Source organism: Schistocerca serialis, chromosome 9 (assembly GCF_023864345.2).
Source record: "Schistocerca serialis cubense isolate TAMUIC-IGC-003099 chromosome 9, iqSchSeri2.2, whole genome shotgun sequence".
Taxonomy (NCBI): domain Eukaryota; kingdom Metazoa; phylum Arthropoda; class Insecta; order Orthoptera; family Acrididae; genus Schistocerca; species Schistocerca serialis.
Genome location: NC_064646.1, coordinates 111144721 through 111172690, shown reverse-complemented (window position 1 = coordinate 111172690; position 27970 = coordinate 111144721). Strand labels below are relative to the sequence as shown.

At 45.1% G+C, this 27970-nt stretch overlaps 1 protein-coding gene across 1 annotated transcript in view; it reads left to right on the top strand.

Moving 5' to 3' along the window:
- Window positions 1–24692, top strand: part of LOC126419405 (tubulin alpha-8 chain-like) — a 50226-nt gene extending 25534 nt beyond the window's left edge. The window contains exons 3-4 of the mRNA XM_050086594.1: window positions 4635–5162; window positions 24402–24692. Of these exons, the coding sequence (XP_049942551.1) occupies window positions 4635–5162; window positions 24402–24692 (819 nt within the window). The remainder of the gene's footprint in view (window positions 1–4634; window positions 5163–24401) is intronic.
- Window positions 24693–27970: the final 3278 nt, after the last annotated feature.

Sequence of the window (27970 nt, the reverse complement as noted above, 5' to 3'; positions counted from 1 at the left end):
GAACTAACTCCTCGAAATAATTTTCAGAGAATGCGTTTAGGACAATTTCGGATGATGTTCTATGCGTATCTCCGGAATTAAACATGTATTTTCGCCAACATAGCGTGGGTAAATTAAAAGTCACCACCAACCATAACTGTATAGTCGGGTACGTGTTTGAAATCAAACTCAAGTTTTCTTTGAACCGTTCAGCAACTGTATCATGAGTTGGGATATCGGTAAAAGGACCCAAATGTTATTTTATTCCGGTTCCCAAGAATGGCCTCTGCCCTTACTGGCTCACAGGGACAAATTTCGCGACAAGATAAACTGCTTCTAACAGCAACAAACACTCCACCGTCAACTGTGTTTAGCCTGTACTTTCGGAACACCGTTAGCTGCTTCGCAAAAATTTCGGCTGAACTTATCTGTGGCTTTAGCCAGCTTTCAGTGCCTATAACGATTTGAGCGTCAGTGCTTTCTAGTAGCGCTTGGAGCCCTGGTACTTGCCCAACACAGCTACGACAGTTTACAACTTTTATACCGATAGTTCTGTATCTACGTTTTTCCTGAGTTCGGCCTGCACCCTTTGTGACTGAAGCCCTTCTTGTGTTTTCCCGAGACCCTCTAACCTGAAAAACCGCCCAGTCCACGCCACACAGCCCCTGCTATCGGTGCAGCCGCCTCCTGCGTGTAGTGGACTCGTGAGCGACACTAAAGAATCTCTTGGTCTGGTAAGGGTTTAGACTTTCGCGTGGTCAGTAGATGCATTGTTACAAGACTCGACTGTGCACTAAGGCAACGGATTTTCGGCTTGATTAAGAGACGGCCGCAGAAGTAGATCTCAACTTTTTATCGAAATAAGTAATAATACGAGGGCTGGAACTTAAATAGTGGCAACTATTTATTCACAATCAATACAAAAAAGTTACATGTTTTCACCTGTTACTGTTCTTCGAAGTAGTCACCAGCGTTGTGTAGAACCCGTTGCCAGCAATGTGGAAGGCGTAGTATACTGTTAAGAGAGCCCGTTGTGTTGATGGTGCGATTGGAGGGGTCTAAAGTTACGGTGATTCTCGTGTGTGACTGTGATGGTGTTATCCCAACGCATTACGTTCCTCCACGGTAGACCGTCAGCGCACAGTATTACTGTAAGTTTTTGGAGCATCAGCTGTGACCAGCTTTGCGAAAGAAGCGGCGACGCTTTCTGAACAACCCACCCATCATTTTGCACGACAATGCGTGGGCGCATACAGCGCAAGCTGTGGCTGCTCTGTTCGTTCGATAGGACTGGGAAGTACTGTACCATCCACCATACTCTACGGACGTGATTCCTTGTGACTTTGATTTGATTTTAAAGATGAAGGAACCACTTCGTGTCATTCGCTTCAGAACTGTTCCAGAGATTCGACAGGCAGTAGACCTCTCCATTCGCACCAAGAACACAACAGGCTATGCTAACGGTGTACTACGCCTTCCACATCGCTGGCAACGGATTCTACACAACGCTGGTGACTACTTTGAAGGACAGTAACAGGTGCTACATGTAACTCTTTTGTATATATTGTGAATAAATAGTTGCCACTATTTAAGTTGCAATCCTCATATTTCTACTTATCTGACGTTCAGTTTCCTCTTGCTACAAAACTTTTTGGTCGTATGTTGACAACACTGTTCTGTTAGTAAACTAATTCACGCTTCTTTGTCCCATTACTTCAGTATCTTATTCGTACTTGAATAAATCTTCCAATCGAATGTAATTATAACGACGCCATCTTCGGTTAGTTCACATTAAACATAAAACACTTTAGTTAAACTACATACTTCCTAACGCTATAGAGTTGGCTGCTGAGTGGTTTTTCCAGGTAACGTCCTAATAATCACAGCGCGTGGTACTCAGTAGCATGCATGATGACGGTACTGGAGAAGATGAGTCGTATCCATGCTACGATCTTCCTCAACTCCTACAGTCCCGGTACTCTTTGATTTTTGTTTCCAGCAAACGAAACCTCACAAGACTGTCAGGGAAAATATTCGAGCGGCTACTGCCAGTGGTTGCCTGGACCCATTAGTGTAAATAACCCCAAGATTACTACGTAAGTTTCAATATTCATTAAGAGTTTGTTAAAACGCAACGTGAAATAACATGATTTTTGCGACCTGTGAAGTTCACAGACAGCTATTGCCACTGTTAGTGTGTGCGAAATTGGTTGGTCCATCCATTTATTTCGTAAGTGATCAGCCAGCCAAAATTTCTGGGCTAGCTGTTTCAGATCTGTGCCTTTCATGGACGTCTATTCATATTCCAATAAGTACATCCTTAAACGCATACTGTTTTACCAATATTTTGGATCTATGTGCTTGAGAGCAAGTATTTGTTTGGGCAGTAAAATAGCTATGATGACCAAAGTAGAGAATACATAAAATCCAGACTAGCAACAGAAAGAAAGTGATTCCGAGAAAGATATTTTAACATCTAATGTGAATTTAAGTATTAGGTGTCCGCTCCTTAGCTGCGTTGTGACGTGCTTGCCTACCATGAAGAGAGTTAGGGTTCGATTCCCAGCGTGTTTGGAGGTTTTCTCCCCTTGTGGACTGGGTGTTTTATCGTCCTCGTCATCTTCTCGTCATCGTCACCGACCTACATGTCGCACAATGTGGTGTCACCTGAAATGAGATTTGCAACCCGGCGGCTGAACTTCCCCGGATGTGGTCTCCCAGCCAACAATGCCACTCAATCGTTTCTTTTTATTCTGAGTATTAGGTAGTGTTTTGCGAAAATATGTGACTCGAATGTAGCCTTGTACAGAAGGGAAACGAGGACAAAAAACAGCTCAGACAACTCAACAGAAGCTTTTCAGTTGTGACGTTGTAAAAAAAAATGCTGAAGTTTAGATGGATGGACGAGAGAACTAATGAAGTAGATCTGTTGAATCGAATCACAGAGAAAAGAAATTAATGACACAACTTGAATGAAAGGAGGGATCCCTTGACAGGACACATCCTTAGGCATGATGTGAAAATGGAGGGAATTGTGAGGGGTAAGAATAGTTGTAGAGGGAGACCAAGGCTTGACCACACTAAGGGGGCTTAAAAGGAAATAGGTTGTAGTAGCTGTAAAGATATGAAGATGGTTACAGGGGGTAGGCTAGCCTGGAGAGGTGCATCAAAACAGTATTCGAAGTGAAGACCACAACAACAATAAAATACTGGCCATTAAAATTGCTACACCAAGAAGAACTGCAGATGATAAACGGGTATTCATTGCACAAATATGTTATACTAGAACTGACATGTGATTACATTTTCATGCAATTTGGGTGCATAGATGCTGAGAAATCAGTACCCATAACAACCACCTCTGGCCGTAATAATGACCTTGATACGCCGGGGCATTGAGTCAAACAGATCTTGGATGGCGTGTACAGGTACAGCTGCCCATGCAGCTTCAACACGATACCACAGTTCATCAAGAGTAGTGACTGGCGTATTGTGACGAGCCAGTTGCTCGCCCACCATTGACCAGACGTTTTCAATTGGTGAGAGATCTGGAGAATGTGCTGGCCATGGCAGCTGTCGAACATTTTCTGTATCCAGAAAGGCCCGTACAGGACCTGCAACGTGCGGTCGTGCATTGTCCTGCTGAAATGTAGGGTTTCGCAGGGATCGAATGAAGGGTAGAGCCACGGGTCGTAACACATCTGAAATGTAACGTCCACTGTTCAAAGTGCCGTCAATGCGAACAAGAAATGACCGAGACGTGTAACCAATGGAACCCCATACCATCACGCGGGGTGATACGCCAGTATGGCGATGACGAATACACGCTTCCAATGTGCGTTCACCGCGATGTCGCCAAACACGAATGCGACCATCATGATGCTGTAAACAGAACCTGGATTCATCCGAAAAAATGACATTTTGCCACCGTGCACCCAGGTTCGTCGTTGAGTATACCATCGTAGGCGCTCCTGTCTGTGATGCAGCGTCAAGGGTAATCACAGTCATGGTCTCCGAGCTTATAGCTGCTGCAAACGTCGTTGAACTGTTGGTGCAGATGGTTGTTGTCTTGCAAACGTCCCCATCTGTTGACTCAGGGATCGAGACGTGGCTGCACTATCCGTTACAGCCATGCAGATAAGATGCCTGTCATCTCGACTGCTAGTGATACGAGGCCGTTGGGATCCAGCACGGCGTTCCGTATTACCCTCCTGAACCCAGTGATTCCATATTCTGCTAACAGTCATTGGATCTCGACCAACGCGAGCAGCAATGTCACGATACGATAAACCGCAATCACGATAGGCTACAATCCGACCTTTATCAAAGTCGGAAACGTAATGGTACGCATTTCTCCTCCTTACGCGAGGCATCACAACAACGTTTCACCAGGCAACGCCGGTCAACTGCTGTTTGTGTATGAGAAATCGGTAGGAAACTTTCCTGGTGTCAGCACGTTGTAGGCGTCGCCACTGGCGCCAACCTTGTGTGAATGCTCTGAAAAGCTAATCATTTGCATATCACAGCATCTTCTTCCTGTCGGTTAAATTTCGCGTCTGTCGCACGTCACCTTCGTGGTGTAGCAATTTTAATGGCCAGTAATGTAGTACAAGTGTGGTCAAGCTGAACTGTTCCGTTAAACTGCACTGCCGCAGGTGTCGACGGCTGTGGTGGAGCCGTACAACGCAGTGCTGACGACGCACGCGTCCATGGACTTCTCGGACTGCGTGTTCATGGTGGACAACGAGGCCATCTACGACATCTGCCGGCGATGCCTGGGCGTCGAACAGCCGCGCTACTCGACGCTCAACCGCCTGGTGAGCCAGGTGGTGTCGTCCATCACGGCGTCGCTGCGCTTCGACGGCGCGCTCAACGTCGACCTGACCGAGTTCCAGACCAACCTGGTGCCCTTCCCGCGCATACACTTCCCGCTGGCGGCCTACGCGCCCGTCGTGTCGGCCGAGAAGGCCTACCACGAGGGCATGTCCGTGGCCGAGATCACGACCGCCTGCTTCGAGCCCTGCAACCAGATGGTGAAGTGCGATCCGCGCGCGGGCAAGTACATGGCCTGCTGCCTGCTGTACCGGGGCGACGTGGTGCCCAAGGACGTGAACGCCGCCATCGCCGCCATCAAGAACAAGCGCGGCATCCGCTTCGTCGACTGGTGCCCCACGGGATTCAAGGTGAGTGACGGCTCCATCTTCTCGCTGTCGAGTCTTTCTCACGAGAGGGCGGGGGACGTTCACCGACGTGCTCTGCAACCGCAACGCTCTCCAGCGGCATTTACTGGCTACATCTACCGCACATACAACATACTTGTTTTACTTCTCGAAACGTGTTGTTGTGGCCTTCAGTCCAGAGACTGGTTTGGTGCAGCTGTTCATGCTACTATATCCTTTGCAAGCTTCTTCATCTACAAGTACCTAGTGCAACTCCCTGGCAGATTAAAACTGTGTGCCGGACCGAGACTCGAACTCGGTACCTTTGCCTTTCGCGGGCAAGTGCTCTACCAACTGAGCTACCAAAGCACGACTCATGCCGCGTCCTCACGGCTTTATTTCTGCCAGTATCTCGTCTCCTACCTTCCAAACTTTACAGAAGCTCTCCTGCTAACCATGCAGAACTAGCACTCCTGAAAGAAAGGATATTGCGGAGACATGGCTTAGCCACAGCCTGGGGGATGTTTCCAGAAAGGCAAAGGTCCCGCGAAAGGCAAAGGTCCTGAGTTCGAGTCTCGGTCCGGCACACAGTTTTAATCTGCCAGGAAGTTTCATATCAGCGCACACTCCGCTGCAGAGTGAAAATCTCATTCTGGAAACATCCCCCAGGCTGTGGCTAAGCCACGTCTCCGCAATATCCTTTCTTTCAGGAGTGCTAGTTCTGCAAGTTTCGTAGGAGAGCTTCTGTAAAGTTTGGAAGGTAGGAGACGAGATACTGGCAGAAGTAAAGCCGTGAGGACGCGGCATGAGTCGTGCTTGGGTAGCTCAGTTGGTAGAGCGCTTACCCGCGAAAAGCAAAGGTCCCGTGTTCGAGTCTCGGTCCGTCACACAGTTTTAATCTGCCAGGAAGTTTCATGTAAGCGCACACTCCGCTACAGAGTGAAAATCTCATTCTGAGTACCTAGTGCAATCTACATCATTCTAAATCTACTTAGTGTATTCATCTCTTGGTCTCCCTGTATGATTTTTACCCTCCTCGCTGCCTTCCAGTACTAAATTGGTGGTCTCTTAATGCCTCAGGACATGTCCTACCAGCCGATAGCTTCGTCTAGTTAAGTTGTGACACAAATTCCCCTTCGCCCCAAGTCTATTCAGTACCTCCTCATTAGTTCCGTACACGCCTTAAATATATGCATGATCTTCATTTGTGGTTCTCGGAGGTGTACAGAGAGGTGCGTAAACCTCAAGCAGCCATCAACTCAACGACTGGTTTGAACACCACGGTGCTTTACTACGCAGGGTCCTATTGAAAGCGAAGTGTCCTTTCCTTTCCTTTCCTTTCCTCAGACCTCTGAATTGGCTTATGCAGCTAATTATGGAGAGAGACTCAGATTCACCGTGCATCTCGTCATTTTTCACACTCGTTCCGAAAGCTAAAAATGCAGTAAGTGACACAAAAATTCTAGAACTGTACGGGGACAGAACCCCACACATATGGGTCTGCACTCCGTTACTTAAAAATTGAGCCTCACTAACATTAAAAATGGAAATTTATAAACCTGTCCACATCCACCCAGACAAAATACTATGGACAAAGTTTGAAAAAACTCTGGAACGTTTGAGAGAAATGAAAGTTTTATATCAGCACCCGTTCACAGTGAAGGTCAGAAGATTGTCTTCTTATTGCGCGAAAACGCGAACTTCATATAAGAAATATCTGCAACCGACATTACTATTTGTACTACTTTTCGTTCGCAACGGTGTCACTTACCGAATTGTTGCATACGCAAACACTTTAGAAAACGCCAACTATTAAAGAAATATCGCATCTTTTTCTGATTAGCGTTAGACTCTTTTCATTCTTTACGCATAATTCCTGTGTAACAAAATGAGAGAGATCTTATTGTACTTGTAAAATGATTGATGAAATCGAGGACAACAAGTGGAATGTTTGTTACAGGTAAACAGTGGGGGTTCCTTTCGTACACTGACGAGTTACTGTGTAACGTATGCGAAATATCTATTTGTGTGACCGGTACCTACAGTTAAAAACTTTTATGCAGGGTGTTACAAAAAGGTACGGCCAAACTTTCAGGAAACATTCCTCACACACAAAGAAAGAAAATACGGTATGTAGGCATGTGTCCGGAAACGCTTACTTTCCATGTTAGAGCTCATTTTATTACTTCTCTTCAAATCACATTAATCATGGAATGGAAACGCACAGCAACAGAACGGACCAGCGTGACTTCAAACAGTTTGTTACAGGAAACGTTCAAAATGTCCTCCGTTAGCGAGGATACATGCATCCACCCTCTGTCGCATGGAATCCCTGATGCGCTGATGCAGCCCTGGAGAATGGTGTATTGTATCACAGCTGTCCACAATACGAGCACGAAGAGTTTCTACATTTGGTACCGGGGTTGCGTAGACAAGAGCTTTCAAATGCCCCCATAAATGAAAGTCAAGGGGGTTGAGGTCAGGAGAGCGTGGAGGCCATGGAATTGGTCCGCCTCTACCAATGCATCGGTCACCGAATCTGTTGTTGAGAAGCGTACGAACACTTCGACCGAAATGTGCAGGAGCTCCATCGTGCATGAACCACATGTTGTGTCGTACTTGTAAAGGCACATGTTCTAGCAGCACAGGTAGAGTATCCCGTATGAAATCATGATAACGTGCTTCATTGAGCGTAGGTGGAAGAACATGGGGCCCAATCAAGACATCACCAACAATGCCTGCCCAAACGTTCACAGAAAATCTGTGTTGATGTCGTGATTGCACAACTGTGAGCGGATTCTCGCCAGCCCACACATGTTGATTGTGAAAAGTGACAATTTGATCACGTTGGAATGAAGCCTCACCCGCAAAGAGAACATTTGCACTGACATGAGGATTGACACACTGTTGGATGAACCATTCGCAGAAGTGTACCCGTGGAGGCCAATCAGCTGCTGATAGTGCCTGCACACGCTGTACATGGTACGGAAACAACTGGTTCTCCCGTAGCACTCTCCATACAGTGACGTGGTCAACGTTACCTTGTACAGCAGCAACTTCTCTGACGCTGACATTAGGGTTATCGTCAACTGCACGAAGAATTGCCTCGTCCATTGCAGGTGTCCTCGTCGTTCTAGGTCTTCCCCAGTCGCGAGTCATAGGCTGGAATGTTCCGTGTTCCCTAAGACGCCGATCAATTGCTTCGAACGTCTTCCTGTCGGGACACCTTCGATCTGGAAATCTGTCTCGATAGAAACGTACTACGCCAGGGCTATTGCCCCGTGCTAATCCATACATCAGATGGGCATCTGCCAACCCCGCATTTGTGAACATTGCACTGACTGCAAAACCACGTTCGTGATGAACACTATCCTGTTGATGCTATGTACTGATGTGCTTGATGCTAGTACTGTAGAGCAATGAGTCGCATGTCAACACAAGCACCGAAGTCAACATTACCTTCCTTCAATTGGGCCAACTGGCGGTGAATCGAGGAAGTACAGTACATACTGACGAGACTGAAATGAGCTCTAACATGGAAATTAAGCGTTTCCGGACACATGTCCCCATAACATACACTCCTGGAAATTGAAATAAGAACACCGTGAACTCATTGTCCCAGGAAGGGGAAACTTTATTGACACATTCCTGGGGTCGGATACATCACATGATCACAGTGACAGAACCACAGGCACATAGACACAGGCAACAGAGCATGCACAGTGTCGGCACTAGTACAGTGTACATCCACCTTTCGCAGCAATGCAGGCTGCTATTCTCCCATGGAGACGATCGTAGAGATGCTGGATGTAGCCCTGTGGAACGGCTTGCCATGTCATTTCCACCTGGCGCCTCAGTTGGACCAGCGTTCGTTCTGGACGTGCAGACTGCGTGAGACGACGCTTCATCCAGTCCCAAACATGCTCAATGGGGGACAGATCCGGAGATCTTGCTGGCCAGGGTAGTTGACTTACACCTTCTAGAGCACGTTGGGTGGCACGGGATACATGCGGACGTGCATTGTCCTGTTGGAACAGCAAGTTCCCTTGCCGGTCTAGGAATGGTAGAACGATGGGTTCGATGACGGTTTGGATGTACCGTGCACTATTCAGTGTCCCCTCGACGATCACCAGTGGTGTACGGCCAGTGTAGGAGATCGCTCCCCACACCATGCTGCCGGGTGTTGGCCCTGTGTGCCTCGGTCGTATGCAGTCCTGATTGTGGCGCTCACCTGCACGGCACCAAACACGCATACGACCATCATTGGCACCAAGGCAGAAGCGACTCTCATCGCTGAAGACGACACGTCTCCATTCGTCCCTCCATTCACGCCTGTCGCGACACCACTGGAGGCGGGCTGCACGATGTTGGGGCGTGAGCGGAAGACGGCCTAACGGTGTGCGGGACCGTAGCCAAGCTTCATGGAGACGGTTGCGAATGGTTCTCGCCGATACCCCAGGAGCAACAGTGTCCCTAATTTGCTGGGAAGTGGCGGTGCGGTCCCCTACGGCACTGCGTAGGATCCTACGGTCTTGGCGTGCATCCGTGCGTCGCTGCGGTCCGGTCCCAGATCGACGGGCACGTGCACCTTCCGCCGACCACTGGCGACAACATCGATGTACTGTGGAGACCTCACGCCCCACGTGTTGAGCAATTCGGCGGTACGTCCAGCCGGCCTCCCGCATGCCCACTATATGCCCTCGCTCAAAGTCCGTCAACTGCACATACGGTTCACTACCACGCTGTCGCGGCATGCTACCAGTGTTAAAGACTGCGATGGAGCTCCGTATGCCAAGGCAAACTGGCTGACACTGACGGCGGCGGTGCACAAATGCTGCGCAGCTAGCGCCATTCGACGGCCAACACCGCGGTTCCTGGTGTGTCCGCTGTGCCGTGCGTGTGATCATTGCTTGTACAGCCCTCTCGCAGTGTCCGGAGCAAGTATGGTGGGTCTGACACACCGGTGTCAATGTGTTCTTTTTTCCTTTACAGGAGTGTATTTTCTTTATTTGTGTGTGAGGAATGTTTCCTGAAAGTTTGGCCGTACCTTTTTGTGACACCCTGTATACTATTTTGTCGCTGTATGATGCACAGAACTGCATGAATAGGTGTATCAGAGCCAGAAGACTAGAAAATTACAACCGACTGGCAGAAAGACTGTCTTGTTCGCTAAAAGATTGTCATCAGCTATGATTTCTTTGCTTTATAGTGGTACACATAGGTACTAAAGCCAGACGCTTATTTTTCGTTCTAGGTAATTGGTTTCGAATTTATATTTTACTTTTTGTTACGTTACTGCAAACAGACATCGAATCGGCATCTACTCCTAAATAAAACCTCTTCCAGACATCTGTACGAATTATTGTCTTCATCTGCACGCATACATCCTGTTGCTAAATGTTCACCCACATTCCATTCCTTTCTCTTGGAACTCATAAAATACACAACTTCCTTTATCCATCTGCCACCCCTACCCCTAGTCACATATCCCACATATGCGTGGGATGGTAACTGCTTAGTGTGGCTGCTTCTAGTCTTCCACCAACGATACGGGATGACAGAGAATGTTGCAGGAAGCCCATTACTTATTCTCGTATGGCAACTGCAGATGGGAAGTGCTGGCAATGTGCTCGGTGCGAGGTACGGCATGCTCCCTTGTGGTCAGATGTGGTCAACTGAGACCTGTATGACGGGTATGCCTGCCATCACATTCCCACAGAGTGCCACTGTCACAACCGAATGTCCGAAAAAATGGGTACTGCACAATTCCTCCGGCTGGTCAAATTGAGGCCCATGGTGAGGCCCCTTTTCAACTGCCAGGCAATGATAACGCCACCTCATACGAGCACATGACATCCCCGAGCCATTCACAGTGAGCACTCAACACCTGACGCTGTTCTCGCCCATCATACATCCTACGAGGACTGGTAACAACACAAAACACGAACAACACTGATGCACTGTGGTGGCCGTTCTACCTGCTACAGAGAATTTCAACTCTAATCATTTACATACTCGATGGTGTGTATGTGGACGAAGTTAACCAACATTCGACAATGTCTTCTGGGTGTTCCACTTTTTTGTCAGGCACTTATAAAAACTCATAGACTGCTTCTATGACCTCATTGTTAATTTAAGAATGGAAAATCCAGGATGGAATATAATACTATTATGAGAAGATGCTGAGTCACAGATAGGCACAAAAAAAATTACTCCCACAATTAAAGCTTTCAGTCATTAAGACCTTTGTCAACAATAGCGACACACACACACACACACACACACACACACACACACACACACACACAAATGCAACTCTCACACACACGGGTGCAGTCTCACACCTGAGGCTGCATTTGTGTGTGTGAGTTGCAATTGTGTGTGTGTGTGTGTGTGTGTGTGTGTGTGTGTGTGTGTGTGTTTATCTATTGTTGACGAAGGCCTTAATCACCAAAAGCTTTAATTGTGAGAGTCTTTTGTTGTGCCTATCTGCGACTCAGTATCTCCGCTATATGGTGACTAGCAACTTTCCTTCTCATTGATAATTTGTACTATATTCTTTTTGATGTTTTGGTTACATGTTATTTTAGTCTTTTCAGGGCCGTGCTTAGAGTGTGGTGAGATAGGCCTCCGCCAAGGGAGCAGGCAGGGCGATGGGGGCAAAAAAGAGAAGAAGGAAAGAGCGAGACAGTTTAAAAAATAACTGAGATATGTATGTGAATTTTCTTATTCCTTGTGTTCCTATCGTCTGCCTACCAAAAGAAGACTTGTAGCTCAGCCTGCGACTGCTAATGCCGACTATTACCACAATCATTTGCGCTGTGTCATTTCGTTCGATCAGCTCCATAAAGAAACGAGCAGAGTGGCTGTCAGGAAACCAGACACCTCAGGGTGACACCGACTTCCTGCAGACCGCAGGTGCTAAGCACTGTGATTCGCCCACCCCATTGCTTTGTTGCCGCATGTGCCCAGTGGACAGTGCAGTAGGTCAGCGCTAGCTGAATATTCTCGGTTTCCTTGCGATATCGTGTGTTCGTGTGCGGTTTCAGTCTTCCGTGGAACTGCACATTGACATATGTTTGGTAGTGAGCAGAATGCAGGAGCAAAGACCTATGTGTAGTGCTGCTCTGGTTGGTGTGCGTAAAAGGCGAAAACACACTCGAGAACAGCCTAAAATTGTCGTATGGAACGTATTGAAGGTTTTTTACTGATCTGGCCAATTGTTAAGAAGCAAGAAGTAATATAATCTTGCGCACTTTCACAATATGACAATAAAGCCTTGTGGTATTTCCTTATCGACTATACTATATTAACAATGCAGTTACATTGGTGATGAAGATGTCTTGATTCTCTATGGAAGGGATATAAATGAAAACGGAAATTACGTAATTTGACGATTTTGACAAAAGGTTAGTGCGTAGTACTGTACTTTGATACTACAACAGAGGAGAGTATGCAATGGCTAGAAAAATACAGAATCATCTCTTTTAAAACAAATATTATTTTGACTCATAGATCTCCGTTCTTTATCTTCTCCGCTCTCTTGGTGTTTGATTCAGAAAGTATAATAATGGACAAAAAATTTTAATAGAATGTGGAGAAATTACAGCTGCAAGAAAGAAGTTTTGTGTACACTACTGGCCATTAAAATTACTACACCAAGAAGAAATGTAGATGATAAACGGGTATTGGCTCTGAGCACTATGGGACTCAACTGCTGAGGTCATTAGTCCCCTAGAACTTAGAACTAGTTAAACCTAACTAACCTAAGGACATCACACACATCCATGCCCGAGGCAGGATTCGAACCTGCGACCGTAGCGGTCTTGCGGTTCCAGACTGCAGCGCCAGAACCGCGCGGCCACTTCGGCCGGCTAAACGGGTATTCATTGGACAAATATGTTATACTAGAACTGACATGTGATTACATTTTCATGCAATTTGGGTACATAGATCCTGAGAAATCAGTACCCAGAACAACCAACTCTGGCCGTAATAACGGCCTTGATACGCCTGGGCATTGAGTCAAATGGAGCATGGATGGCGTGAACAGGTACAGCTGCCCATGTAGCTTCAACACGATACCACAGTTCAAGAGTAGTGTCTGGCGTATTGTGACTAGCCAGTTGCTAGGCCACCATTGACCAGACGTTTTCAATTGATGAGAGATCTGGAGAATGGGCTGGCCAGGGCAGCAGTCGAATATTTTCTGTATCCAGAAAGGCCCGTACAGGACCTGCAACATACGGTCGTGCATTATCCTGCTGAAATGTAGGGTTTCGCAGGGAACGAATGAATGGTAGAGCCATGGGTCGTAAAACATCTGAAATGTAACGTCCAGTGTTCAAAGTGCCGTCAATGCGAACAAGAGGTGACCGAGACGTGTAATCAATGGCACCCCGTACCATCACACCGGGTGATACGCCAGTATGGCGATGACGAATACACGCTTCTAATGTGTGTGCACCGCGATGTCGCCGAACACGGATGCGGCCATCATGATGCTGTAAACAAAACCTGGATTCATCCGACAAAATGACGTTTTGCCATTCGTGCACCCAGGTTCGTCATTGAGTACACCATCGCAGGCGCGATACGATAAACCGCAATCGCGATAGGCTGCAATCCGACCTTTATCAAAGTCGGAATCGTGACGTTACGCATTTCTCCTCCTTACACGAGGCATCACAACGACGTTTCACCAGGCAACGCCGGTCAACTGCTGTTTGTGTATGAGAAATCGGTCGGAAACTTTCCTCATGTCAGCACGTTGTAGGTGTCGCCACCGGCGCCAACCTTGTGTGAATGCTCTGAAAAGATAATCATTTGCATATCACAGCATCTTCTTCCTGTCGGTTAAATTTCGCGTCCTTAGCAAGTCATCTTCATGGTGTAGCAATTTTAATCGCCAGTAGTGTATATGCACCTGCTGTGTGCTGAGGGCAATAATCTTGTAGTAGAATAAAACTTGGGGTACACAAAACCATATGCAGAAATGTATTTTGCTCAACTTGAACGGAAATATTGGCTTCAGAGTACCTATTGTGTATTGTGTATTTGAACTGGGGACCTAGAAACGACGGAGATGCTTCATCCCGCTGTAGCCCTCAGTCGTTCACAACGCCACCAACAGGCCACAGCAGTCCACCCACCCCCACCACTGTCCCACACCGAACCCAGGGGGTTATTGAACGGTTTGCCCCTCCCCCCTCCGGGAACGTCTCGTACCAGACAAGTGTAACCCGAAAAGTTTGCACGATGGAGTAATTATGATGAACACGTACGTGGAAATGGTGTTTGCACAGCAATCGCCGACTGAGGCACAATAAGGGGAACCAGCCAGCATTTGCCAAGGCAGATGGAAAACCGCCTTAAAAACCATCCACAGGCTGGCCGACACTCCGTATCTCGACACTAATCTGCGGGTGGATTCGTGCCGCGGACCGGCACGCCTTCCCGCTCGGGAAGCACCGCGTTAGACAGCGCAGCTAGCCGGGCGGGCTCAAATTACCTATAGTTTCTTTTGTATAGTGTGAATCTGTGATTTGGGTGATGGGTGCACTGACGAAGGGTCTGTAACAGCAGCAAATAAAGCGTTTTCGGGAGGCAGGGAATTCTCTCGGTCGTATTAATGCGAGCGAGCTGTCGTAACTATAACCATGGCGGCGGCAAATTAGTAGTCGTCCGTTGTCACGCACGAAGTCTCTCGTAAATAAAATGCGTTCATACGTGGCATGATAATGAGGAGTGAGATGTTACCAAAATTAATTTTATATAGCGCATTTAAAATTAGTTGCGAGTTCCCTATCCACCGCAATATTCAAGCAACTACAGATTTAAAAAAAAAAAAAAAAAAAAAAAAAAAAATGACATAGTGTAATTTTTAAGAAGCATCAAATGCCTGTGAAACGAGAATTGCTGTGACTTTTGCACCAACGTAAGTGAAGAAACTGCACATTTATTTTTATACTGATGATGATGACGTTTGGTTTGTGGGGAGCCCAGCTACGCGGTCATCAGCGCCCATACAAAGTCCAAATTTTTATGCAGTCCAATTTTTTTCAAAGTCCAATCTAGCCACTGTCACGAATGATGATGAGATGATGAGGACAACACAAACACCCAGTCCCCGGGCAGCGAAAATCCCCAACCCGATTTTTATGCTGAGAAAGGTTTTCTCATAACTACTGATATATCTCGCCCTCAGCTGCTAGTTTAATAATACGCTGTTTTAGGATTCTGTCAAAATTTTAACTGCATTGGAATGTTATTGAAATGTGTATCTGTAAACTCGTCTGTGTTTAGAGACAGAAGCAGATATTAACACAGCAACAAAAGAAGTAACGTATTAATCAAAACTCGACACAGTTCATGAATCCATGTCTCCTCAACTACATTCTTGGTATCTCTGACGACTTGAGACCAGTCCTGTGATGTAACACTTGTAATGACTTCTTCTGTCAGCATTTCAACGTCATTAAGCGTAAATTTCTTGTTGTTTTTTACTTCATTACTTCTCACCTAGGCCCATATATTCTGAGTCGGATTTAAATGAGCATAATATGGAGGAAGCCTGATTAAAATATGCCCTTTAGCCTTAGCCAGTTGGTCGACCTGGTAGCGTGGAGTTTTTGGCTTCCCCTTCCACAAGCTAGGTTCACCTTTATCCAACATTTTTTTGTAGCCACAGAAAAATAGCCACATTCCTCCGCTGCATTTTTGGAGCTGTATCAATCACAACCGAGTGATATTGCGCATTGTCCGTTACTATTGTCGGGTTTGGGGAAGTATTTTGCTGTAGAACATTATTTTCATAGCTGGTAAACGTGTTCTTGGACGACCACTTTTATAGCGAATCTCGTGTTCAGACGTGCCACACTCTTATTATTAATGCAGCGCCAATACGAAACACTTGTTCACAATCCCTGACAACTGTAGAACACTTCAACGCCGAAAAATATCACTTCACTATGAGAGCTAATGAACGTAGGTGCCTCTAACGCGCCACACCACGCAGTATTGTTTATCCACGGAGTGGCAACAGGGGCGCTTTACCGACCGAATTGCTGGTGGCGTGGTAGGGAAAGACGGCTTGGTGTTACCTGGGCAACGGCGGACAGCCTGTTGCCTTTCGTCGGTGACGGGCAGTACTATGGCTGTCAGTTCAACATACCTAAGTTCCTCGCTCAGTCACTGCCCCAACGAGATACGCACACGTGTTGAACAGTTCTTGCTATTTGTCTCCACCCCACCTCAGAGGCGTTCACACGTAAGCTTCGCTTCGGAGCACACACACGTCACCTGCGATTTAGTCGTACAGTAAGCATTTATTTATTTATTTACACGTCAAGTTCCATAGGACCAAATTGAGGAGCAATTCTTCAAGGTCGTGTCAGTACATGAAATTACAACATAAAAGTAATAACAGATAAAACTAAATGTTTATGAACCCGAAAAAAGTCAATCCATTTAAGTTTAAGCAAACACAATCAACAATACAATAATAATCAGCTTAATTTTTCAAGGAACTCCTCGACAGAATACAAGGAGTGACCCATGAGACTAGTATGATTACACAATCTGTGCATCATGATCCATACTCAGGGAAAAAGGATAAAAGTACTGTTTTCTACACCTGGTTGCAGATGGAATCCTCTATAGTATGCAATCAAGTTGCTTCAGCTTTGCTGGACTTTCATTCTGACATAGATAAAAAACAACTGAATGGTGGCACCAATACTATACATCTGTTCTCAGATTCTTGCAGCAGCCAAAGTAAAAACAGTTGTATGATTGTGGGATGACTGGTTATATTCTCTTATGTGACACATCACATGAAACAGGTTTGGTGGTCCATGGCAGTGTGCATTGCCGTAGTTGTAGGCCAGTGTCTTGTCCAGTGAGTAGTTATTATAAGTTGGGGTCTGTAGTTACTGCGGCAGCAAGAAGATCTAAGTCCAGCTGAGTAGATGTGACCACCAAGCAGGACAGGTAGTCTGCAACTATATTTTCTGCACCTCCAACATACACTCCTGGAAATGGAAAAAAGAACACATTGACACCGGTGTGTCAGACCCACCATACTTGCTCCGGACACTGCGAGAGGGCTATACAAGCAATGATCACACGCACGGCACAGCGGACACACCAGGAACCGCGGTGTTGGCCGTCGAATGGCGCTAGCTGCGCAGCATTTGTGCACCGCCGCCGTCAGTGTCAGCCAGTTTGCCGTGGCATACGGAGCTCCATCGCAGTCTTTAACACTGGTAGCATGCCGCGACAGCGTGGACGTGAACCGTATGTGCAGTTGACGGACTTTGAGCGAGGGCGTATAGTGGGCATGCGGGAGGCCGGGTGGACGTACCGCCGAATTGCTCAACACGTGGGGCGTGAGGTCTCCACAGTACATCGATGTTGTCGCCAGTGGTCAGCGGAAGGTGCACGTGCCCGTCGACCTGGGACCGGACCGCAGCGACGCACGGATGCACGCCAAGACCGTAGGATCCTACGCAGTGCTGTAGGGGACCGCACCGTCACTTCCCAGCAAATTAGGGACACTGTTGCTCCTGGGGTATCGGCGCGAGGACCATTCGCAACCGTCTCCATGAAGCTGGGCTACGGTCCCGCACACCGTTAGGCCGTCTTCCGCTCACGCCCCAACATCGTACAGCCCGCCTCCAGTGGTGTCGCGACAGGCGTGAATGGAGGGACGAATGGAGACGTGTCGTCTTCAGCGATGAGAGTCACTTCTGCCTTGGTGCCAATGATGGTCGTATGCGTGTTTGGCGCCGTGCAGGTGAGCACCACAATCAGGACTGCATACGACTGAGGCACACAGGGCCAACACCCGGCATCATGGTGTGGGGAGCGATCTCCTACACTGGCCGTACACCACTGGTGATCGTCGAGGGGACACTGAATAGTGCACGGTACATCCAAACCGTCATCGAACCCATCGTTCTACCATTCCTAGACCGGCAAGGGAACTTGCTGTTCCAACAGGACAATGCACGTCCGCATGTATCCCGTGCCACCCAACGTGCTCTAGAAGGTGTAAGTCAACTACCCTGGCCAGCAAGATCTCCGGATCTGTCCCCCATTGAGCATGTTTGGGACTGGATGAAGCGTCGTCTCACGCGGTCTGCACGTCCAGCACGAACGCTGGTCCAACTGAGGTGCCAGGTGGAAATGGCATGGCAAGCCGTTCCACAGGACTACATCCAGCATCTCTACGATCGTCTCCATGGGAGAATAGCAGCCTGCATTGCTGCGAAAGGTGGATATACACTGTACTAGTGCCAACATTGTGCATGCTCTGTTGCCTGTGTCTATGTGCCTGTGGTTCTGTCAGTGTGATCATGTGATGTATCTGACCCCAGGAATGTGTCAATAAAGTTTCCCCTTCCTGGAACAATGAATTCACGGTGTTCTTATTTCAATTTCCAGGAGTGTATATGATGTCTGTGTTAAATTGAAAGACAGGTCAAGGTGACAAAAGCACTTGCCTTGATGACAACAGAAGGGTTTTTGATTGAATCTGCAAGAGGATTGTGGTCAGTGTAAATGGTTAGAGGGATCCTCTAATGTCATCCTGCAAAAAGGAGACCACCTAATAGATGGCCACAAGCTCTCTATCAAAATTTGACCACTTCTTCTGAGTATCGGTTAACTTTCAAGAGAAAAAACACAGTGGCTGTGTTATGCTGGCAATATCTTGTTGCAGTACTGTGCCAATTATGTGGTCACTGGCGTCTGTGGTGATCACAAAGTTTGCATCCAGTGCAGAAGGATGAGGGTGATAGCCTGTGTGAGGTCGGATTTTGTCTTGTCAAGGGCGGTTTGCATTCCAGGAATCCATGTCAGGAATTGTTTGTTGGTGGTGTTCTTGCTGAGGAGTGGATCAGTCATCAGTGTGTGGGAGATGACACCTGTAAAAACAGATGACTGCAGGAAACATTGTAGTTCTTGATAGTCTGAGAGGTTAGGGAGGAGGCATATTTGTTCTCCCTTTTTTCTGGCATGGAGCATATTCCTGAAGCATCAACCAAATGTCCAACGATGATGACACATGATTGCCATAGTTGGCATTTATCATTATTAGTTATGTGTGGTACTAACTTGTCCAACAAAGTGCATAAATGAATCTCAAGTTCATCAGGAGACTGTAAGAAAATTATCATATCATCTAGGTAAGCATAGCAGAAGGATGTGATAAATAGGACGCCGTCAATAAACCTCTGCCAGGTCTGTGCTGCATTTTTTAAAGTGATATAGCATACATAAAAACTCAAACAGACTGAATGGTGTGATTATTGTAGTTTTTGTTAGATATTTGTCAGCCATAGGTATCTGAAACAAGCCCTGTTACATTCACTAACACTAAATATAGTGGCACCAGCAAATTTGTGTGTGAAGTATTGTTATTTTGGTATGGGGTAGCTGTCTATTACAGTCTGGACATTGGGGTACTGATAATTGCCATACATTTGCCAAGTATTATCCTTTTTGAGGATGAGCTTGATAGGAGAAGCCCAGGCAGCTTTTGCTGCTTTGAGTTTGGGGGGAGCCAGGTGATGGCAGACCAGTGGGTTCAGGGGTGGTGTTGATGCGATGAACTGTCCCATCACAGATGGTGCAAATATTATGTGGCCGGATGGGCAGATGTGAAGTGGGGGCTGAGGGCATAGCAACAGGTATTATCGTAACACGATCGTCCATGGACAACCCGCTCACAGAGCCAGTGTCATTAACACTGGATATGGTCGAGTGAGCACAATTAGGTAATGGCACTTGACTGACCTATTTTGAGACCAAAGTAACATCTTTGTCATCAAGCAGTGGTTGTAGATGTTTCAGAACAGTGCTGTTGCTGTTGAGCCATACAAAGCTCACTAGATGTCTCACAAAACAGAGGAGAGAATGTCGTTTGTTGCTCGCATATTCGAGTTGGAATGCCAGAGTCTGGAGCATTCAGCAGATTTCATGCAGAGCTCATTCAGAAGTGTTTGACATTTCAAGATAAGACTGAGAGACATTTCTGACTGCAAATAGGAGATAGCACTGTATCATTGGCAGGAAGAGAGTTGCTGGCCTTGCCATTGACTGACCGTTAGCCATCATGGCGCAGGGGCATAGTGCAGTTCAGATCTGGCAGTAGACAGTAGTGTATGAGGAAGTTGACTCCTAAGATGAGTTCCACCATTTCAGCCACCAAGAACATCCAGGGCATAGCTTCGTGGCTGCTGATATCAAGAGTGATGGAGGCATGCCAACCATCGGTATCACAAAGTCATTAGCTGTGTGTAATTGCATTGCCAAAAATGAAAGTGTAGCGGGAGTGAGAAATGGTGGAATCATGCTGATGTTGGCTCCAGTATCGGGTAAAAGGCAAGAATTCAGTTGTGCATTGTAAATGAAGTGGCGAGAGCCACCTGCTCATATATGAGACCTGCAGACACTGTTGTGAAGTGATGATCTGCGTCAACTTGAAAGAGGACGATTGACTTGGTACACTGTTATCAGTCCACGAGATCGGTTTGGATATAAGCAAGGCTGCCTGCTATGCAGTGTGTTGGAGCTGAAGCAAGTGTGGAACCAGCAGAGGTGGTTCATGCAGGCAGGTGTAAGGGCCTGGCTGACTCACATTGTTTTGACTGGCAGGCATGGCTCAGTAACCAGGTGAAGGAGTGCTGGTGGTAATGTGCACTGTAAGCTTTTGTTTATGCTCATCACCTGGGAGACGGCACGGAGCAATAGTGGGTGCCAGCTAGGTAAGATTCAGCGAGTCCTGGTAGACTTCGGGTGATCAGTGTCTGCACAGTATGAGGTGTGCAGTAGAGGCTGAGAGCACAGGTTGGGATGCTGTCAGCTGTAGCATGGTTATAATGACAATTAATCAATGAGTGGTGCTGTCTGAGCACTGGCATTCTGTCAGTGAGGCATAATTTGAAATCTAGTGGAGTGTCCTTGTACGTGAGCATCCCTGTTTGAATGCCCTCTGGCAGTTTTAACAGCCACAAAGTCCATAGAGTGCAATCTGGAAGTATGCTTGTCTCAGTTTGCAGGCAGAGCTTGTGCCACAGCACGGATGGCATACTGTGACAGAGTGAGGTTTCATTTATCTTTAGATGAAGTTGTTGCTCTGGTGAGTGGGATAGGCATTGAAGCAGAAGTGCCTTGACAGTCTCATACTTATTTGTTTATGTGTGTACATCAAGCAGAAAGTCATTAGTGAGATCGGCATTATCACCAAGATGGTTGAGAAGTACTGCCAATTTGTCATTGTTCTCAGTGATGCCTCCAGTCTGCATTATGCACACATTAAACATGAACCACAGCATAGGTAAGTCCACATTCAGCAGAGGGAGGGCTGAGGGCTGAGGGATTATGGAATGGCAGGGTCATGGTTATGTGAGGCTGGCACTGTCATGAGGTGGGTGTTGCCTGATGCAGTAGATGCAGCAGGAGTGGAGGCATCATGGAACAGCACATCGCAAAGCGGCGAAGAGATATGTAGCAAAGTAGCCTCAGCAGGCATGGAAGTTTTGGGGAAGTGGCGTGTTGTAAAGTAGTGAACAGAAACGCAGCACAGTAGGCACAGCAGGTGGAGAAGCTTAGTGATGGAGCACATCTGGATGAGACAAAGGTATGTGCAGCACGATAGACGTGAACTGAACACAAATGTGGGCATGACTGGTGGTGAGTGGTGGTCTGCTGGAGCTGCTTGGTGCTTTATGTGCATGGTATGCTCATGAAATAATGCAGTTGTGCTGAATCTGGGCGTTACTTATGCATGGAGGAGTTGCAGTGTGTGCATGTCGTGTAGGACTGAAGCATATGTCGGGTGTGTGGCAGAGATGTGACGTCACTCAGGTGATGGTGGTCATGACGTGGATTAATGCTGCATGAGACATGTTTGTGTTGGGTGGTTTGCTTTTATGTCCAGGAAGATCACTCAAACCTATGTTATTTTGTCTGGGAGATAGTAAGTAGTTGGAAATGGTTTGAGGAACGTTTACTGGGGGCCATTGTTGACCAACTATTGCAACACCCTGATGGGTGCCCGGATAGTTTTGCAAAACACTGAGAATGAGAATGTTAATGCACATAGATTTACTGGCACTAAAGGAGGGTCCATGGGAATTGCTAGGCAAGTACTCACCCGGCATCTTACAGTGCTGTCATTCGTAAGGTCATACTGAGAATTCAACAAACATCATTGGCCAGTTCTGTGTGAAGTGGCTTGAGTCTGGTGTGGTATACATGGAAACAATGGAAGCATTGTCATCAGTTCATTACACACTCGCAGGTCGGACACTATACCCAGGTTTTAGTGAAATTTTACCAAACTGAGGCTTGGAAAGTTTGTGGATGTTGATGATGAGGTGAGATTGATATCCCTCAGAGCAGGAAACATTTGAGCTGGAGGTAGCTGTGTCACTGTAAGACACTGGACCAGCATGGGAGATTTTGTATTTTAAATGTGGCATGGTTGAAATTTTGGAGTCACCACTGTAGGAAGTACAGTACTCGTGATAGAAGTTACATGTAGTAACAACTAACAGGTCATATGATTCCATACAAATATATTTTATTGTCCTACAAGGTAAAATGCATTTTGTCACAAACATCACCCCAAATGAACTAACTGCAATCCAGAGAAGTTAGCTGAGCTACATCAGGGCAGCAATATTGTTCCAAGTGACTTCATGGAGTTACACCCACACAGACTTCTAGGCCCTGGTTATTCATTCTTTTGTGATGTCCAAGCACAGGAAAGTGTATTATCTCTTTTAATTACATGGGAGTATGAAAGTCATGTGAGGTCATTTACAAGCAAGCGAAAAAGAAGTGATCCCAGTACTGACGTGTGGCATGCCCTTTATTACTATGTCGGTTTTAGACTGAATGTTAATTTTTGACATTATTTTCATCATTTACATTTGTGCACTATTTATTTTTTTAGGTTAGTAGACAGGAGGTCAATATATGTGTGTCTGATACTGTAAACAGTCAGTTTCTGTGAGAGCAGTGCGTGGTTGACTGTGTTAAATGCCTTTGTGAGATCTAAAAACACACCCACGGCATTCTTCTCTCCATCTAGAATGCTATAGACTTTGTGGTAACATTTTATGACAGCTATTGTGGTGCTGCAGTCTTTTTGAAATCCTTGTTGGGTTTCTGTGAGTAAATTGTGTCGAATGTGAAAGGTACTAAGTTGCACTAACATCACTGATTAAAGAATCCTACTAAATGTGGGAATCAGACATATTGATCTATATTTTGATGCTTCCTCCTCTAACCCTTCTTTATCTGTTGATCTGACTGGCTCCTTTTTTCAGTGTACTGGGAAATGCACATTATTTAATGCTACAGTTGATGAGATATAAATGTAATTTATTTGACCACAATATTTGTGCATTTTAATTATGTTGTAAAGCCACTCCAACCACCTGAATGTTTGTTTTACAGCTGTGGAAATATATATTGCCTATATCTTTCTCATTTAGCCTTTCAGATTCAAAGCCCTCATCATGAAGCAGTGCAATGAGCTGCTAAGTGGCGTTGTTGTTTGGAAGCTGGTTCTAATTGGTGGGAGAAAATGCTTGTTGAGAATGTTAGAACCTTTTTTTTGGCCTCATGTCAGTTGACCTTCACGTGCAATTTCATAGCTATTCCTTTTGTGTCTGCACATATTTTGCAGCATTTGTTAATGCAGTTTCAGAAGGCTGTGCTATTGCATCACTCGTGACTTGTTCGTTAATGGAAGGGAGGGGTGTCATCCAGTTTAGAGTAATCATGTAGTTCTCTGTGCCTGGATGCAAAGTTACTTGGGTTTTGCCTATGTTATGTAGCAGATAGACTGTTTTCTAACTTCAGAGGATACAATAACAGTCTGACCATTGGCAGAGTGTGTAGTAGTGGTAACACTTTTACAAAGCCCTGATAAAACCACTGGAGATTGCTGGAAGCCCAAGAAAATTTTATCAGTATATATCATGATGAAAATATGCATTTGTATATTTTACTATGCCCCAATAACAACTTAGCTCAGGCACTAATGACCACTCTTTCATGCCTTTTCAATCTAACAGCATTAAGCATAATTAATTTTATTTTCTTTATCATTACTCCTAGCAGTGTAAGTTTGGACAAGGCAAGATCTGATCCATGAATTTTATGATTGCAGTGCCTGATCTGATCCAAGAATTTTGTATGATTACAATGTAATAACATTTGAATGTTTTCCTGCATCTCTTGCAGGTAGGAATAAACTGCCAGCCCCCATCTGAGGTACCAGGTGGAGATCTGGCTAAGGTAAATCGTGCTGTGTCTATGCTAAGCAACACCACAGCTATCCAAGAAGCATGGGAGAAACTGGACCGTAAATTTGACCTAATGTTTGAGAAGCGTGCCTTTGTCCATTGGTATACTGGAGAGGGTATGGAGGAGATGGAGTTCAGTGAAGCTCGTGAAGATCTGGGTGCCCTGGAGAAGGATTATGAAGAAATAGCTGTAGACACAGAACCCTACTCCTCCAACAGTGAATACTGATAATTGTATACAAGGAATCAAAATTACAAAGTCAGTTTCTGCAGGGTATGATCGGCTCTTTTTTTTTTGGACTGATTTTTATTTGGTACTGTCCACTGTTTGTTTTGGTTGAACAATTGAATTTTGTGGAAAATGCCGTCATAATTTTATGAGCAAAGTAATGCTTGTGCAACTTTTTAAAATTTTGTGAGTGTGTTTATACTTGAGAGTGTATTTTTTTGTTTTATATTATACAAAATATACCTATCAGGAAACAATTACTAAATATTTATAAATTATATTTCTTGTCTCATGTTCACTGTTTTTACATGGTTTTTCCAATTCCAGTTTTTTTCCCAGTGTCAGTTCTGGTTGGTCACGCAACCAGTCCAGTATCGAGTCTGAAGCATGGCTACAGTTGCTGTATTTCAGCTCTCACAATAAATATTCACTCTGTGTAAATGCTGTACCACATTTGGCTACTGATTGGCTTGTTATGTGCTAATTGCTTTTTAAAATGTTGGTTAACATGGATGAAATGAGTGTGGAAAAAGTAGTAGTATTGGACTGGCCATTAAGTTATTTACTGGCATTATAGAATTGAAGAGCAGTATATTTTATCTTTATTGGTGGAAAGAGATACATAAATTCTGATACAACTGCCAAATTAAGAAAACTGAACTGCTTTGCAACTACTTCATAGTCTGCACAGCTGGCTAATTTGAGAATTGATGGATCCTTTGTCTCTTTTAGTGGCAAAGGGACATACGAACTGATTGGTGATAAAACATTCAGTGATTTTGTGTACAGGAATAGATAGGTGTCTGTACTCATTCTTAAGAGCTCAAACCATTCTAGGTCCCCAAAATATAAGAATACAATAGTGTTCCAGAGGAGAATGATTTGCATTTTCTCCACAATGTGTGTGGTTCAGGCAGGCATAATAAAACAGTTTCACATGCATTAATAAGTTATGAGGGAGGATCATAAAGTAATGCACAATAATATTTTTCTCCCTTAGTATTACAGCTGGAGTGTTGAAATTTAATGGTGATATAGTTTGAAGTTTGTACTAAAGAGGAAATTTTATTTTCACGTGCAGCTCTAGACAGAAGAGCCTGAAGTACAAAACAAGCATAGCGCGCATGTTACTGTCATCAGCTTGTGAAGAGCAGTGAAGTGTAGTTTAATATTTGTGGGCCAGAGATCATAAACCAAATGAAATTCACAGGGACATATGTGGCATGTATCAGGACAACTGTATTGACCATAGAAAGGTCTCCAGATGGTGTGCATTCTTTCAAGAGGCCATGTGAACCTTAGTGATTCACCATGCTCCGTGTCGCCGGTAACAGCTGCAACCACACAGAATGTTGGAGCCATTTATGCAGCAATTCTAAACGACCTACATGTGCAACTGAGAATCTTATTGCAGCAGTCCATCATTTCCTGTGGTGTGGTGTATTATATTGTTCATGAAATGTTGAAATTTCGTACAGCATGCCTAAGAACCTGACAATCACCACAGCCAGAAAATGATAACAAGCTTTGATCACTTAATGTGTTGCACTGCAGAAAGGCATGACTTCCTGAAAGGAATCACCATTGGTGATGAGTTGAGGGCATACCACTACATGCCTGAAACCAAGCAAACTGCTATGGAGTGTAGGCATGGTTCCCCAGTATGAAAAAAATTCAAGGTGACTCAGTCTGTTAGGGAAGTGCTTGTGACAGGATATGTATGGTGTATTATTGGTGGACTTTGCTCAACACCAGACCACTGTGAATGCTGCAGCCTACATTAAAACTTTTATTAAATTGCATCATACCCTTTGTGATAAGCACCATAAATTAATGCTGATGTATCAGACTTCTTCATGACAATGCCCCCATGTTGCTGCTCCTGTTTGTGAGAAATTTGCCAAATTTGTGTGTGAGATGGTCCAGCATCCACTGTGCAGTGCAGACAGTGCACTGTAGGACTTTATCTGTTTGTTCCCATGAAGAAATTCCTGACCAGCCAGTGCTTTGTGACAGGTGCAGAAGTGAACCAACCAAATGGACTTCTGAGAACAGGGCATATTGAAACTTATACCATGATGGAAGAAACACGTTAAGAATGTTGGTGACTATGTAGAAAAATAAGTAAAAGATATAAGTTTATTTTTGATTTTTAATGTTTTGTTACCTTTTAAAATTTTTGGTAGTAAAATTGTTGTGCACTGCTTTCCAATCCTCCCTCATAAATATCTGCTCTTGAAAAATCTTATCTGCCTTATGCATTCACTGTCACCCACAAGAAAATCATCTTTTTAAATAAAATGTTTATGAAGGTTAATGGTATGAAAAGGAAAAATTGCTTAAGAAAATTATGTAATTGTAAAATTGGCCAATACTTCCCTACAGAATGCAAAATTTATGCTGGTGCCAAGATAGAATATCTGGCCAGTACTTGCCTACAGATGGTGAATTTTTTAGCACTACCAATGGATACCATGCACAAAACTGTCTTAACTTTCAGAATTATTAGTTCCTTGGGGAGGAGATCTTTATCTCTCCTCATATCCTCTTAATGACTAAGGGAGGAGGTCTGATGCTCACTGTCTTTCAGTTTTGAAATGAAGGGGTGAGGTTTGATGTGTCAGCATTAATGCCTGGAAAGGTGCTAAAGGAACATGTTATTCATAAGGGTGGAATACAAATATGATCTATGGAGCACGAAAATTAAGGAACTACACTGAACTATGTGCAAACAGTGACTTCACATTTTTTTTCACTGTTGACGATGCTACTCATGTTCACAGTGTCTCTTAGTGTGTGTGCCATCTGCTGAGGTCTTTGGATTATTTTAACTCTCATCTTTAAACTTTGCTAGTTTTAGTCTTATCTAGAAAATCAGTACTTTAAAGTAAATGAGTCATATGGTGAGGGAAGTTTTCATAGTACATGCAATTCCTGTGTCAGATGTGCATTGTTGTATAACTTAGCAAATGAACTCTGGTTCTTTTGTTTCTGATATGATGGAAAGTGAAACTGCTGAGTAGTATGCAGTCTACATAGTGTCCCATTTCCGTAATTTACAGAGAACTGAAGGTTTTCTTGCTACGGCGTGTTAGAGTTGTCTGTGGGACACAACTGGCATGGTTGTTGTGTATAGCATAGCGAGTGCATTATCAAAGGAATAAGCATTGGTTCAAAAATTATGAACACCAAGAAATGAGTTATCCTTATTGAAGCAATCTCTCAGAATATGCTACAAAGATGATTATGTAAACTGTATGAACATTGTGAATCGTTAA